We start from the raw sequence: 14,772 nt of genomic DNA, 5'->3' as shown, positions 1-14,772 counted from the left end.
TTAACATGGGGGGTGCACACTTATGCCCCCTGTATTTTAACATAGGGGGGTGCACACTTATGCCCCCTGGATTTTAAGGAAGAACATTTATTTATTCACAATACATTGTTCATTCACAAAGAAAATTGGTATCCTTAAAGGTTGGATTTTACCTCATTTTTCAATCAAGGCATTAAAATAAATTTCCAAAACAGGATTTTTTTATTCCTCTTTTTAGTCAACTCAAGCATGGTTATGTAAACTTATGAGCACCAGTGTACGTACGCTAGCGGACATCAGAAAGGTAAACACTGCTCAGAGACTCATTGGGCAACGCGGTCACTCACTACAATGGGCGTTTTTTAGAGGCCCATTTACGATATAGAAGGTAAACATACACTGGAATATTTCCCTAAGGGCCTTTTACACATCAACCAACATTGACAATAACATGCATACGCATGTCAAACTGTGGCTCCTTTTATGTATTTCAAGGTGGTTTTACTACATTTGTGCGTGACAGTATGTTGCTAAAAGTATGTGGAGCCTACACAATTTAAAAAAAGGAAAACGTTTTTGGTTTTGATATATGAAACGTGCAGCTCTTTCTCACCTTTACAGGTATGGGTCTCCCTGCTATCTTGGCACTTGCTATTTCTGAGCTAGTCCTTCGGGGGACCCTGCGCCTGGCAATTCCTCCGTCTTCGTCTGAGTTGGAGAGGTGGCCTTGGCCTTGATCCGGAGTGGGGTCTTGCGCCTGCCGCACGCAGAAGTGCTGCCTGAAGCTGACGTTGTACCTGGGGAACCAATACATACTGTATCGTAGACAAAGAGTGATATATACAGTACTGAAGCCAAGACGAGCAACACATACAGTTTTTATCTCTTTTCCCCACACGTGGTATATAACCTATACACATGTAGTGGGCAAAGGGACAAATGCAAAGCAGAAAATGTAAAATCATATGCTGACAGCATACTATTCAAAACAATGCAGACAGTGCATTGTTTGTAAAGTGAAACATGTCCGACATAATAAAAATATTAATATGGAGCAAATTCTAAAGACAAAAATGTACAGGACTCACTGCACTACAATTTGACACAAAAACAGTTTACATGCCATTTTTGCAGAGAAAAGAGGATGAAGTGGCGCTATCACAGAATTCAACGTAATAATAAAAAAGGGACCAGAAAACATCCATGCTGTGTAACGTACAGCTGTAGCCACCTGAGAAAGGACACACTGTGAGAGAATCTGTCTTCTCAGCCGTCAATTTGTGAGAAGTTTTGTATTTTTATCGTGAAATTAAAATGTGATGGACGGATTAAAACTACAGTAGCTGCAGTTCTCAGTAGTGTATTATCTTTCTAAGATGGCTTCCACTGCATATATTGTATTTCATGCATGTTGAAGTACCTCTTGGCACAAGACATGGAGCAGAACCGTTTGGTGCCCCTGAACTGGCTGGCAGGAGCAAAGTTTTTACAGTACTCACACTTCAGCACTGAGAGAGAGGAAAAAACACAGAGCAGGTGGTAAATTATATATGATTTGTACCATTTCTTACATAAATAAATATGTTTAGCGCTGCTATAATGCTACATCAGAAAATCCAGAGAAACACAACAAAGAACTGCAGATGCATTCAAATAGCTTTAAGGTTAAACTTCAGCCCTGGCACTGCAGCTTCTGTCCTTATACCTAAACCACAAAGCTGTTTGTTCATATTTGTGTGATGCTAAACTTTGAATTTCTGTGTATTTTAAGGATTGCAAATATTTCAAAGTACTTCTGTCCAACTAACTAGGCGTTAAAAAGCCACTTCTCTACCCTTTGGCTGTTACCTGTCGCTGTTGTAACGGTCTCTGATTGGTTAGTGTCCGGACTGTCATTAGTTAAGTCCTCACCAGCCGAGTCCTTCACTGAACCACATACCTGTCAATCAAAGACAGAAAAGCAACAAAACAAAAGGTTGGTGACCATCAGCCCAGGGTTCTGAGTCTTGTGCGTGTACGTGGTATAGAGAGGCAAAGTCCCCCCCCCTTCCAGTGGACCGCTATGGGACCTGAATTCGGATGTAAGGTGGTGAATGGGGAAAGACATTATTTTTAGATCCTGCTTGAATTGAGCCATGGATTACACATGTTCGTCAGTTTGAAAGATAACTTTGCAAGTCGTAAGACTGCGAAAATACATAATTAGAAAGACTACACACTTTGAAAGTCGCATGGACGACGTCTTGTTGAAGCAACGGTTTCTGTCTGTTTGGTACCAGGATGTAACGTTACTTCCACAAGCAGCAGATCTTGCTCGTTCTTTCCCTTCTCTGCTGATAAAAAACCTTGCTGGATAAAACACATCAGGTAAGATAATGTTAACAGTGTTGTGGTCTACATCCATGACGTTGCTTTTGCTTTGCTTGTTTTTCTCCCATCCCAGAATGTGTGGATTAGTCAGACCCTCTTTTGCAGCGCTGTGGGGGAAGGTCTGCCAATGTGAGACTACCTGTGTTGTGGCAAAGCGCCGAGCATCAAGCGAGGCGATGCATATTGTGTGAGAGCGGTTTCACACAAAACATAGGTGGTCATACAACGAACCAACAAACAAAATGAGACTTTCTTCACTTGGAAATTAATTAAAAATCTTTTAAAATGACAAACATATGTGTAACTCATGGCTCAATTCAAGCAGAATCAAAAAATAAGCAGTCCCTCCCTATTTACTACCATACGTTTTTTCCAAATTCAAGGTCCCAGGGGGTCCACTGGAAGGGGGGGGGGGGGGGGGGTGCCCTTTGCTTCTCTTTAGAAACTACAAATCCCATGTACTCACAGGGAAAGGCTCTGCCCCTTCCCTGGATGACGAAGCCCTCAATGAGTGTGTAAGGACGTTGGTTTAACCACAGCTTGGGGGGGAGAGCTCTCTCCCACGGCAGACCCCACGGGACACTGACAGCACTGGGAGGGAGAGGTGGAGGCAGAGGAGGAGCACCAGAGCCTGTAGGTGTGGTGGGGGGGGGGGAGAGAACAACAGGAGCAGGAAAAATGTAAATACTGTGTTACATTCACATTCATAAACTTAAGAGATATTTCTATTAGGGGTGTACGATTCAGAAAATGTCACGATTCTATTCAAGTCCAATTCAATATTGAGTCTTGATTCAAAAAAACGATTCAAAGTATATAAATGTAGTTACTTTTTGAATGTATATATATATATATATAAAAACTATGTACACACTATATTCATATCCATGTTGTTTATGTGATTTGTTATTTTGGATTTTTTTTTTTTTTTAATATGAGTTGATATTTGGATTTCTTTGAATTGATTTTGAATCGGTAGAGCTTGAATCCCGATTTAAATACAAATCGTTTTTTTCACAACCCTAATTTCTATGTTATCACCTGCTTTGATGGGATTGGTCGGGAGTTCTGAGGCGTGATCTCTGACTGGCTGGAGCCGTGGAGGGGAGGGGCCATCTTCATCATTTGCTGAGTTGGAGTCTGATTTTCTTTTTAGTGACCCAGACAACTGCTTTCCCTAAAACACAAAAAAAAAAAATCAATGCAAACAGATGAACAGATAAAAAACAGAACATCTATAAGAATAGTTGGTAACTTTTATAAAGTTAATAATTACACCGGTCAAGATTAATGAGGCAGAATGTGTTTAAAAAATGTAAGTAGGGAACTTTTATCGTAACGCCAGGAACACACAGGGCTTAAAATTAAGAAGGAAAACTGTTTAATTTTTCAATGTTTTGAAAACAGCACACAGTGTTATCAGTGATCAGCTGACCTGTGGTGTCTGACTTCCAGATGAGTCTCCATTGGTGGTCACACCAGCTGATGCTCCTCTCTGCTCTTCGGTCACCAGGGGGAGGGAGAGGGAGGAGCGAGACATCGAGGGGGGGGGAGAGGAAACCGTGGGGGCCTGGGTGGTGGCGGGGCTCGAAGCCAGCGGTCCATTCTGACCCTGTCTAGAGCTTTGATTGGCCTGTGGATGCACCTGTGAGACCTGAGCCAACGGGGGACCCTCCTGGGGCGAGTGAAGCGGCTTTAGCCCCACCCCTCGGCCCACGACCCCGCCCTCCCTGGATGCGATGGACGCCACCATGGTGAGCAGGCTGGACGAGCTGCTGAGGACCGCGGCCCCGTCCTGGCAGCAGCTGCCCCGGGCCAGAGCCTGGGTGTTTCCCAGCGTGCTCTGCCTCGCACCCACAATCTGAACAGGGATGTGCGGCGGCTGGGGGGGCGGAGCGGAGCTGCTGACGGGCGGCGGGGCGGGCAGGATGGGAGGGGGGTTCCTAGAAGGCAGCTGGAGGGGCAGGCGTAGCCCTTGCAGTTTGGGTTGGATGGGGATCGGTCCATTGCCGTGGCCAGACTTCTCTGCACTGAGCGAGGTCTTCTGCAGAGGCTGCACCACCAGGGTCTGAGCATTGACCGCTGGTTTGATGGTCGCCGTGCCAACGGGATACCCGTGGGCCTGAGACGCCGCGCTGGACGCCAGGACCAGAGTGTGTGCTGCTGTGGGAGCTGTGGTTCCTGTGGTGAGAGTCCGGGTTCCGTGAAGCAGGAGCTGTGAGAGGGGGATGGAGGACGAGGACGAGGCCCCAGAGGAGGAAGGGTGGGCTTTGAGGTTGGTGGGCTGAGGGTACGTGGGGATTTTGATGTGGGGGGGCTGGTGCTGTGGCTGACTTGGCTTAGTGGGGGACTGGGAGTTTAACTGGTGGGGGGGCTGGACCAGGGAGAAAGCAGCTGAAAAGACAGAAAAAACTAATTACAGACCGGCGTCTGTTGCCCTATTCGCAAGTTATTAGTATCGGATGGACGGATGGACAGATAGATAGATAGATAGATAGATAGATAGATAGATAGATAGATCACAATAAAATGGGAAATTATAGTGTTACAGCAGCAAAATCAGTCACACAGCACAGAATATAAATGAAATACTAGGATACAATATACATACAGTACATTTAACATACATGAAATAATAGGATAAAATACAAGAATAAATACTTGAATATATACAAGTTGGGAATACAAACATGTGCAACTACTTAAATAGAATGATAAATATGTATATAAACCTATAGTGCCGGTTGCACTTAGTACAGTGGGGGAAATAAGTATTTGACCCTTGCTGATTTTGCAGGTTTGCCCACTTACAAAGAATGCACGATCTATAATTTTAATCATAAGTACATTCTAACAGTGAAAGACAAATCCCAAAGAAAATCCAAAAATCACATCATTGAATTTATTAAATTGATAACCATCTGATGAGGAAAACAAGTATTTGACCCCTGGACAAACAGCATGTTAATATTTTGTAGAAAGCCATTATTGGCCAGCACAGATGTCAACGGTTTTTTATAAGTTGTTGCCAAGGTTTGTGCACATTCGGCAGGGATGTGGGCCCTCCTCCCTGCAGACAGCCTCCAAATCATTCAGGTTCCGAGGTTGTCCTGCACCTCGAATTTAAGCTCCCTCCAAAGATTTTCAATTGGATTCAGGTCTGGAGACTGGCTAGGCCACTCCAGAACCTTGATGTGCTTCTTCTCGCCCCTCTTTGTTGCTTTGTGTTGTGCTTAGGGTCGTTGTCGTGCTGGAACACCCATCCTCGACCCATCTTCAGTCTCTCACTGAGGAGGAGATGTGGTCCAGAATTCCACGATACATGGCCCCATCCATCCTCCCCTCAATACGATGGAGTTGTCCCGTCCTCTTGGCTGAAAAGCACCCCCAAAGCATGATGTTGCCACCACCATGCTGACGGTGGGGGATGGTGTTCTTTGGGTTGTACTCGGTGTTCTTTGCCCTCCAACACGACGACGTTGAGTTGAGGCCAAAAAGTTCTATTTTGGTCTCATCTGACCACATCACCTTCTTCCAGCCCTCTTCTGAGTCGTCCAGGTGGTGAATGGCGAACTTCATGCGGCCTGTCCAGTTTCTTCTTGAGCAGGGGGACCTTGCGTACGCTGCAGGATTTCAATCCATGACGGCGTAGTGTGTTACCAACCGTTTCTTTTGTAACTGTGGTCCCAGCTGCTTCAGTTGATTCATCAGTTCCCCCCCTTGGGGTTTTGGGATGATTCCTCACCGTTCGCATGATCAGGAACACCCACGAGCGAGATCTTGTGTGGAGGCCCAGACCGAGGGAGGGTTGGCGGTGGTGTGGTGCTTCTTCCATTTCCTGATAGCTGCACCGACAGTTAATCTTTTCTCTCCAAGTTGCTTTTCCGATTCTCTTGTAGCCCATCCCAGCCTTGTGCAGATCTACAATCTTGTCCCGGAGTCCGTAGAAAGCTCTTTGGTCTTGCCCATGGTGGTGATTTTGGATGCTAGTTGTTTGGGTGTTGCCAGGTGTCTTTTATACAGTACAGGTGAGGCGTGTATTTGATGTAGATAATTGGTTGGATTGGGGCTGTGTCTTAAGAAAGACTAACTGCTTGTAGGAGCCAGAATACTTGCTGTTTGGTAGGGGGTCAAATACTTTGTTTTCCTCATCAGATGGTTATCATTTTTATAAATTCATATGATGGTATTTCTGGAATTTTCTTTGGGATTCTGTCTTTCACTGTTAGAATGTACTTATGATTAAAATATATAGATCGTTGCATTCTTTGTAAGTGGGCAAACCTGCAAAATCAGCAAGGGGTCAAATACTTATTTCCCCCACTGTACATTATTGTGGTGTCTCAGAGTCTTATCGTGAGGGGCACTGGGTATGGGAAGTCTGTATTTTACTCAAATTTACTGACATTACCCCCCCACATATAATGTCAATGCTCTGTCAAAACTTTCATTTGTAATTGCCAACGCAGCCAATACAACCCCAAATCACAGACATGCCGATTCACACTAATACTAACACACAACCACTGCGTTTGGTGAAATACGGTAGGTCATTTGCGGTGGAAGTTTTACTCGACAACCTCCGCTTTTATTCTAAATGCAAACAGGGCTTAAGACACTTAAACCTGGGTCAACTGAACACAACACCAACATATTATAAGCTCATAAACTTTATATGGTTGTCAGGTTGCCTTTCCTTTCCTCCCTACCTGAGTCACTCCTCTCTGGGGCTTCAGTCTTAACACCAACACCTTTGGGACTGGACATACCTCGCATGGCTAGATTCTGCACCTGGAGACGAGGAAGGAGACAATGAAGAAGAGATAAAAAGGCACTCTTTAGCACAAAAGATACAACGTTTGTACTCTCCTCAAATCATTAACACATTAATTCCACAAACCTGGTCATTATCTGATTGGCTGCTGGAAGAGGAAGTCGGTGTCACTTCCGGTTGCTGTTGCTGAGCCTGCTGGGTGACGGTTGCTACGGCAGCAGTTGCTGTGTTGCCGGGCATAAAGATGAGCTGTGAGGAGATGGGGGCCCTCAGGGAGCGGTTGACCTGCAGCACGACAAGACGGCTATCAAACTTACAGAAAACAAGAGTGGGGTCAGGTATAAGCTGGAGGTGGGTCTCAATTTGGGTACCTCTGTGAGTACATTAACGTGTAGTACACCGTGTACAGCATGTACTCACTAGGGTAGTGTGTAAATTTCGACAGGGTCGTCGTCCACTGGCCGGAAATGACTTGTCGTCTTCTTTTTAATGGTAAACTGTAACTGGGCAAATATATACTTGCTTGTTTTGTCCCTATCTGGCTACAGGATGGTGGAACTTACTGAAGAAAATACATATTTGAATTAAATTTGTATAGTTTGGTGTTGCAATCGCAACCGGTGCAGCTTCCTAGCCCGCCATTCTCACAAGTTTAAAAATACGTTTGTGGTAGAGTACAGCATCCGGGTACTCGTAGTGCTGCGCTTGGCCATACTTTGCCGCACTATGTACGCAAAATAGCAAAGTACAGAAGTGCGTGATTTGAGACCCAGGATGGGTGTCTGAGAGCTCAGGACCTTCTACCGCTCCACCGTCGAGAGCGTCCCGCCGTACTGCATCACGCTGTCGTTCTCCCCACCGCACCGAGGACCAACGGCAGAAGCTCCAGAGAGTAGACAACACCGCACAGAGGATCATCCCCCCCCCCAAAGGACATCCATTCATCCCACAGCCTCACAGCGCTACGGTAATCATCAAAAGACTGTTCCCATCCCCCCCCCCCCCCCCCCCCCCCCCCCCCCCCCCAACCTTTGACCTGCTGTCCTTAGGCGCTACAGGTCAATCAGGACTGGACAAATAAACTCAGGAACAGCGTCTTCCACAAGCAATCACCACACCTAACGCACACACACACCTAACGCACACACACACACCTACACACACCACACCTAACACCACACAACACACACACACCACACACACACACACACAACACACACACACACACACACACACACACACACACACACACACACACACACACACACACACACACACACACACACACACACACACACACACACACACACACACACACACACACACACACACACACACACACACACACACACACACCGCTGTCAAAACAGCTTCTTTCTCACAGGAATCAGACTACTTAATCAGACAATGTGAACTTTAAATTATTTCAAACTACTAATTTTCATTCTATTTTCGCATGGTCTTAGTTATTTATTAAGTGCTTATTTTACAGAATCCTGAAACAACATTTGGGCATGAAACTCACCCTCAGGTACATTTGTCCCTGTCCCCCTGCCGTCCCACTCAGCAGCACCGATTGGCTGATTGTGGATGTTGCTGGGGCACCCATGGGACGGCTGCTGGTTGTAGATCCAGATGTTACAATGGCCTGACAGACATAAGATAATGATAATCAACAACTTCAACGTGTGGTAGAGGCAATTTTAGACCCTTTTTAGGAGGCCTCAAGATAATTTAATTTCAGCCCCCCCTCAAAATTATAATAAAATAGTTTTTCTCGATCCAAATTTACATGAAAACTTTTTTTCAACACTTTCGTCGCTTGTCCCGACGTTTTTTTTGTCACTTTTTCTGATGTTTTCAGAAGTTTTCTGCGCTTCTTGATATTTTTGTTGTTTTTTTCCTTCAGGTTTTTGAATCTTTTTCCATCATTTTTGTAACTTTTTCTATGTTCTTTCGTGAATTTAATAAAAGTAGTGAACTGATCATTTATTTTACTTGTGAAGTGCGTTGCATGGAACCCTCCACATTATTGTTTTTGACAATTTGGTTGAAAGAAAGCCACATTTCTGATATAGAATATTTTTGAAAGTGGGTCAAATTCGACACGAGGACAACACGAGGGTTAAAATCAGTTTTAGTGCTTCAAGTTAGAGTTTGTGAACTTAGTGACAAAGAAACAGGTTTAATATCCTGTGTCGCTGTCGCTAATACTATGCACCTGTAACCCCTTATTTTATGTATTTATTGTTTACACTTCATTATCATTTCATTCAGGTATTTAGTTTTTTCACATGTTCAACATTTGTATTCATTGTCATCCAGTGAAATTACTGATTAAGCAGGTTGAAGGGGGTCAGATTCTCATTAGGAGCTGAGCCCCCTTAAAAGGTCTAATCCTAGTATGGCCCCTGACGTGTAGTATGTAGCTTTTCATGCATTGCTTAAAAAGGTGGGTCAACCAAGAGGAACTGTAACAGTGATACTGAGATTTTCTACGCTTTTTAAGTGACAGAAAGCAGCCATTTTGGTGTAAACCCAACACAACGGTACGTACAGCTGTGGTGCTGGTGGTCTGAGAAGAGCTGCTGCTGGAGGGACTCGACTGACGGCTGGCGGCCAGAGTCGCCTGAAAGGAAGAGGAAGAGAAGAGATTTATGTTTCAGTCTACTCCCAACAACAATCGGGATGTTTACAGCTAAACGTGGCTCTTTGTTTTGGTCACGGACACCATTTTGAACATGGACACAGCAAATGGGATATTATATATACATAAACTGTTGGCCTTGTTTATAAGGATGTTGCCATTTCATTTTGTTCTGCGATTCCAGATTAGTCTTATTACTTTTTTGTCTTCTTTCTGACTTTCTCTAATGTTTGTTTTGTTGTTGTGTCTCTGTAAGATCCTTCGTGAATCTCCTGTCTTATAAAAAGAGACTTGGTACAGAATATGACATATTTAAGCTAAATTTTCAAATGAGATACCAGACCTTTACCTGCTGCACGGCTGCCAGGTTCTGCAGCTGGGCGTTGTTGATCTGCTGTTGCAGCATCAGCTGCTGGAAGTACTGCGCTGCGTTCGGCTGCCTCTGTAACGCCTGCAGGGCCTGGAGCGGGGAGGAGACCGAAGGACAGTCATGGGGCAGTGGAGCAGACAATATGATTAAAAAAAAAAAGAGAAAGAGAAATAGAAGACAGGAGGATATGAGGAAAAGAGACGGACGTTTTTGTTTTTAACAATTCTGTTTCCAATTCCCACTCTTTCTTTTGATTGCGGTTCTTATCAGTTCTTTGAGTGGTGGAGTTAAAACGAGTCACATGTTTATTTTACAGATATTCCCAGACGATTCAATGGTGATTTACAGTGTTACGTCTTTTCCGTTGTCTTTGTTTTATACGTAGAATAAAGCCACATTTTAGAGCGTCGCCTACTCTGCTCCATGGCTGCAACACAACAACATGCGCCCAAAATTACGGCGGACGCTGTGGAAACCAAAACTTGCTTGTGTTACATTTGGAACCGATGATCGGATTCAAAATCAAATTTTCCAAATAAATACGGAGACAGAGAGGAGGACGGCAGACAACTAGCAGAAGACGTGGGAGCGAAGGAGTAAAGAGGCAGGAGAATTTGTACAAAAACCAACGTAAAGAAGTGGAAGAAAAAGGAAGTACAGTGCCAGGAAAAAGAAAGAGAGAGAAGCGGAGTAAGAGAAACGAGGGCAGAGGAAGCAGAGAGGGAGGGATGCTGTAGCCTCCTGCCAGCTGCTTGATGTACGAGCGGTCATAAGTTGAGAGATGAAAGCGAGCATGGCGGGCTGGATTAGTGTGTGCAGGGTGACAAAGACAGACGGCTGTGCAGGGCGACAGAAGCCTGGGAAAATTACACGGCGCCTCCATCAACCCTGCACGACTCAATCTCCTTCCTCACCTCCCTGCCTCAGTCACTCCATCACGGTCCGTCCCGCGGCTTAACCGCAAATCCTAAACTATGCAATCGCCTGATCTCATCTATACACAACACACACACAATCAAATATGATGATGAATCATTTTTCCAATGAATAATTGTATTAAGGGTTAACATGCATAAAAAATAAATAAAATCCCAATTCAATTCAACTCTGTTGAGTGTCAAAAGGAGAAAAAAAAGCACCGATCAGGACAAAGAGAAAGCCTTTAACCCTTGTATTGTCCTTTCATCAACCATGAAAAAATAAATAAAAAATTATTATCTCTGTTTTCCCACATTTTGTCACTTTTTTAATGTTGTTGGTTCTTTTCTTTTTTTTTTAAAATGTTTTTGGTCTTTCTTTCCAACTAAAATATTTTGTATGTTGACATTTTCAGCGCTTATTTCGACGGCCCATTTTTGGTGACAACATTTATTTATTTTTTCCTGAAAATGGGTCCATTTGACCCAAAGACAACATGAGGGTTGAACTATAAACAATGCCATCAACGTGATGGCATTGGTTGGTTCATTGGTAGAGCGGGCGCACATGTACTGAGAGGTTTATCGACTCAGAGGTCCAGGGTTCAAATCCGACCTGTGACAATTTCCTGCGTGTCTTCCCTCTCTCGCACCTAACTGTCCTGTCAAAAATTAGAAATGCTTAAAATATAAAACCCTATTAGGAAAAATTATTAAAAGAAACAACAATAGTGCAGCTCACACACACACACACATACACACACCTACCTGCACCGCCTGTCTTTCATACAGGGACATAGAATTCATTGGAGAAGGGCGGGAGCTCGTCCCAGATGCAGCGCTCCCATTGGTCGAAGCCGCCTGCTGGCTCTGCTCTCCATCCGTCTCCATGGCTGCTGAGGAGACAGCGGAGGCGTCCGTCAGTCAAACACAGAGAGAAACACACACACACACACACACACACACACACACACACACACACACACACACACACACACACACTCTACTTTCTCTGTGAGAGCCCAGCTGATGAAAAACCACCCGTCACCGTTCCTGACAAACCCGTCCTTCACTGAGACGAGACGCTGTGCAACACCGACACTGACCGATGGGAACGCTGACACAGAGGGAACTTGTAGACGGATGTTGATGATTACTGACGTTTTCTTTAGATACTTTCAACATCTTTAAATTTGACCATAATACAGTGACTTACAAACAAATGTTCCCTTGAAGAAAATACCCCAAAGATGGAGACTGGACACATAGAGACAGAGACGATATTATCGGCCGATATTAGGCACTTCCAGATATAATCGGCATCAGCTTATAATGGTTGATTTAAAAAAGAAAAAGAATAAAAAAAAGTAAAAAAATAAATACACATAATGTTAGGGAAATAGATTTGTTTTGTTCTGGATTTTTTTTTTAATTTTTTTTATATACATACATATCCGCATGTAATATATATATATATATATATATATATTGGCATAACGTTTTTTTAAATAACCAAATGTATAATGCATGTTAAACCACAGACGTACGCACAAAATGAAAGCTTTCAAATAAAAACTTAAATTCCAAATTAAAAGCATAACTGAATACTGAATTAATAAAAAAAAAAAATCTGTTTTTATTTTTCTGTGTCAATGTTTATGACAATTTGTCATGTTAATAAATCCACTGAAAAGCCATACGTACCCACACTAATTTGTGGAATTTTTTCTTTTTTTCTTTCCACACCCATGGGTGTAACTTCACACTAAACACTGAACAATGAAGTGTCAATAAACCCATGTGACGTGTATACAGAATCTGCAATCTGTCAATAGATGCAGGACGCCTTCACGTACACTTTGTTTTTATTTGTGTATCATGTCAAATAGTATTTAGACTGATTGATCTCTATAATATCAAAAGGTGTCTATTACCTGCACAATATAAAGAAAATATAAAAAGAAAATGAGAAACAATATCAACTCCCATAAACCAGTTAAACATAGTTTTCAGTGGTGTGAGAAAATTCCAGGTTTAGTTTGCTAGGTGTATGACTATGCTATTAATGGAAATTTAATTGTGATTTCAGCTCCTAACAAATCACAAAAACAATGTATTTAAAACCATTATTTTGCACATTATGTTTTCCAAGTTAACTCTTATTTTGTCTTTTGTTCTGAAGGGGAATTCAGAGTGGGAAAGTACTAGGGGAATTTTCACTGTTGATTTGTTTCTCTGTTGTTTTTTTTTTTTTAAAGTTCAATAAATGCAACAGGCTTTTGAAAAGAACAATTATACACAAACAAAAATCTTAAAAGTGGACAATACTGACCCTATTCTTTTTACCCTTACCCCCCCCCCCCCACACACACACACACACACACACAAAAATCAACACGGCCACACAAACAGATATATTCAAACAAACATAAAGAAATATTTTTTTGTTTTTTTCTTTCATTCTTCTCATCACTTGTTTTAGCCGTGAGTGTGGACTAAGTTTGGGCCCACTTAAATCTGGTGTAGTATGCCTTTCTCCTGCAGCATCTTTCACCCCCTGTAGCGCGCACACCACACACACACACCACACACACACACACACACACACACACACACACACACACACACTCTCTCTCTTTCTCTTCTGTCTGCACTGCTAGCTTCAGCCTCCTCACCCTGAATAAAGCTTTAGCTCTATTCCCCCCCCCATCATCTGAGAGCCAGACCCGGGGCTGCTGTTAGCTAGCTGCCCTCCATGTTCAGGACCAGTTAACACTGGCTCCAGCGGAGGCTACTCCTCCTAGCATCCCGTTAGCCGCCGCCGTTGCTGCTGTCTGGCTCGGTAACGGGGCTCTCGGTACGTGCTCACTGCTTACCGTGACCGGTCCGGGTCTCTCAGCCCGCTCCTGCACCGGCTGCCCGCGGCCGAAGCTCCGAGCGGCTCCCCGGTCTCGGAAGTTTCTGGACGGTGCTCCTTTCTTTCGCTTCGCAGGACGGCTGCAGCAGCAGCGGTGGAGGTGGTGGTGGAGGTGGTGGTGGTGGTGGTGCTTTTACTGTTTTGCATAAATTTGCAGCTGATGGTGCCGTTGGAGGGAAACGCCTCCTTTTTTTTCCGCTGCTCTGCCTTTTCCGGCGCGACGGGATGACGAAGCAGCAGGACGGAGAGAGACGGAGAGAGAGAGAGAGAGACGGAGAGAGAGAGAGAGAGGGAGAGATAGAGGTAATAAGACTGGAGTAGGACGAGAGCATAGAGAGAGAGCAGGGAGAGGATAGGTCTAGCCGACGGTACAAAGGTGTTCGCAGCTCTCCGGGAGTAGAGTGAGAGATAGGGAAAAAAAGAAATAGCATGAATAGGGCTAGATACGGAGAGATAGAGAGAGTACGCTAGATACGTAGAGATCTTCGATAGAGGGAGAGAGAAGAGGGAGAGAGACGGAGAGAGAGCAGAGAGTAGAGAGAGAGAGGGAGAGAGAGAGGGAGAGAGACGGAGAACAGACGGAGAGAGAGGGAGAGACGGAGACAGACGGAGAGAGACGGAGAGACGAGGATAGAGAGAGATTATGGCAGTGGATGTAGACAATGAAGTTGACATTTATTTTGAGTCTCTTAATTTAATAACAAACAAAAAAGCTATATTTATTTCTGATTCATATTGTAACACTTGTCCACAAGCCATCTCTCTGATGAACAGCTGACTTCTGACCCACAGTGTCAG

General features: G+C 44.0%; 1 protein-coding gene across 1 annotated transcript in view; it reads right to left on the bottom strand.

The window, feature by feature from the left end:
- Nucleotides 1-14,202, bottom strand: part of LOC116701431 (polyhomeotic-like protein 1) — an 18,518-nt gene extending 4,316 nt beyond the window's left edge. Inside the window, 14 exon segments of the mRNA XM_032535138.1 lie at nt 593-794; nt 1,400-1,487; nt 1,828-1,918; nt 2,816-2,945; nt 2,947-2,980; nt 3,391-3,526; nt 3,785-4,743; nt 7,059-7,140; nt 7,250-7,408; nt 8,649-8,771; nt 9,681-9,752; nt 10,114-10,230; nt 11,826-11,953; nt 13,934-14,202. Of these exon segments, the coding sequence (XP_032391029.1) occupies nt 593-794; nt 1,400-1,487; nt 1,828-1,918; nt 2,816-2,945; nt 2,947-2,980; nt 3,391-3,526; nt 3,785-4,743; nt 7,059-7,140; nt 7,250-7,408; nt 8,649-8,771; nt 9,681-9,752; nt 10,114-10,230; nt 11,826-11,948 (2,316 nt within the window). The 5' untranslated portion in view covers nt 11,949-11,953; nt 13,934-14,202.
- Nucleotides 14,203-14,772: the final 570 nt, after the last annotated feature.

Source organism: Etheostoma spectabile, chromosome 14 (assembly GCF_008692095.1).
Source record: "Etheostoma spectabile isolate EspeVRDwgs_2016 chromosome 14, UIUC_Espe_1.0, whole genome shotgun sequence".
NCBI classification, from domain to species: domain Eukaryota; kingdom Metazoa; phylum Chordata; class Actinopteri; order Perciformes; family Percidae; genus Etheostoma; species Etheostoma spectabile.
The sequence above is the reverse complement of the archived record's forward strand: the minus strand, read 5'-3'. Positions and strand labels throughout refer to the sequence as shown.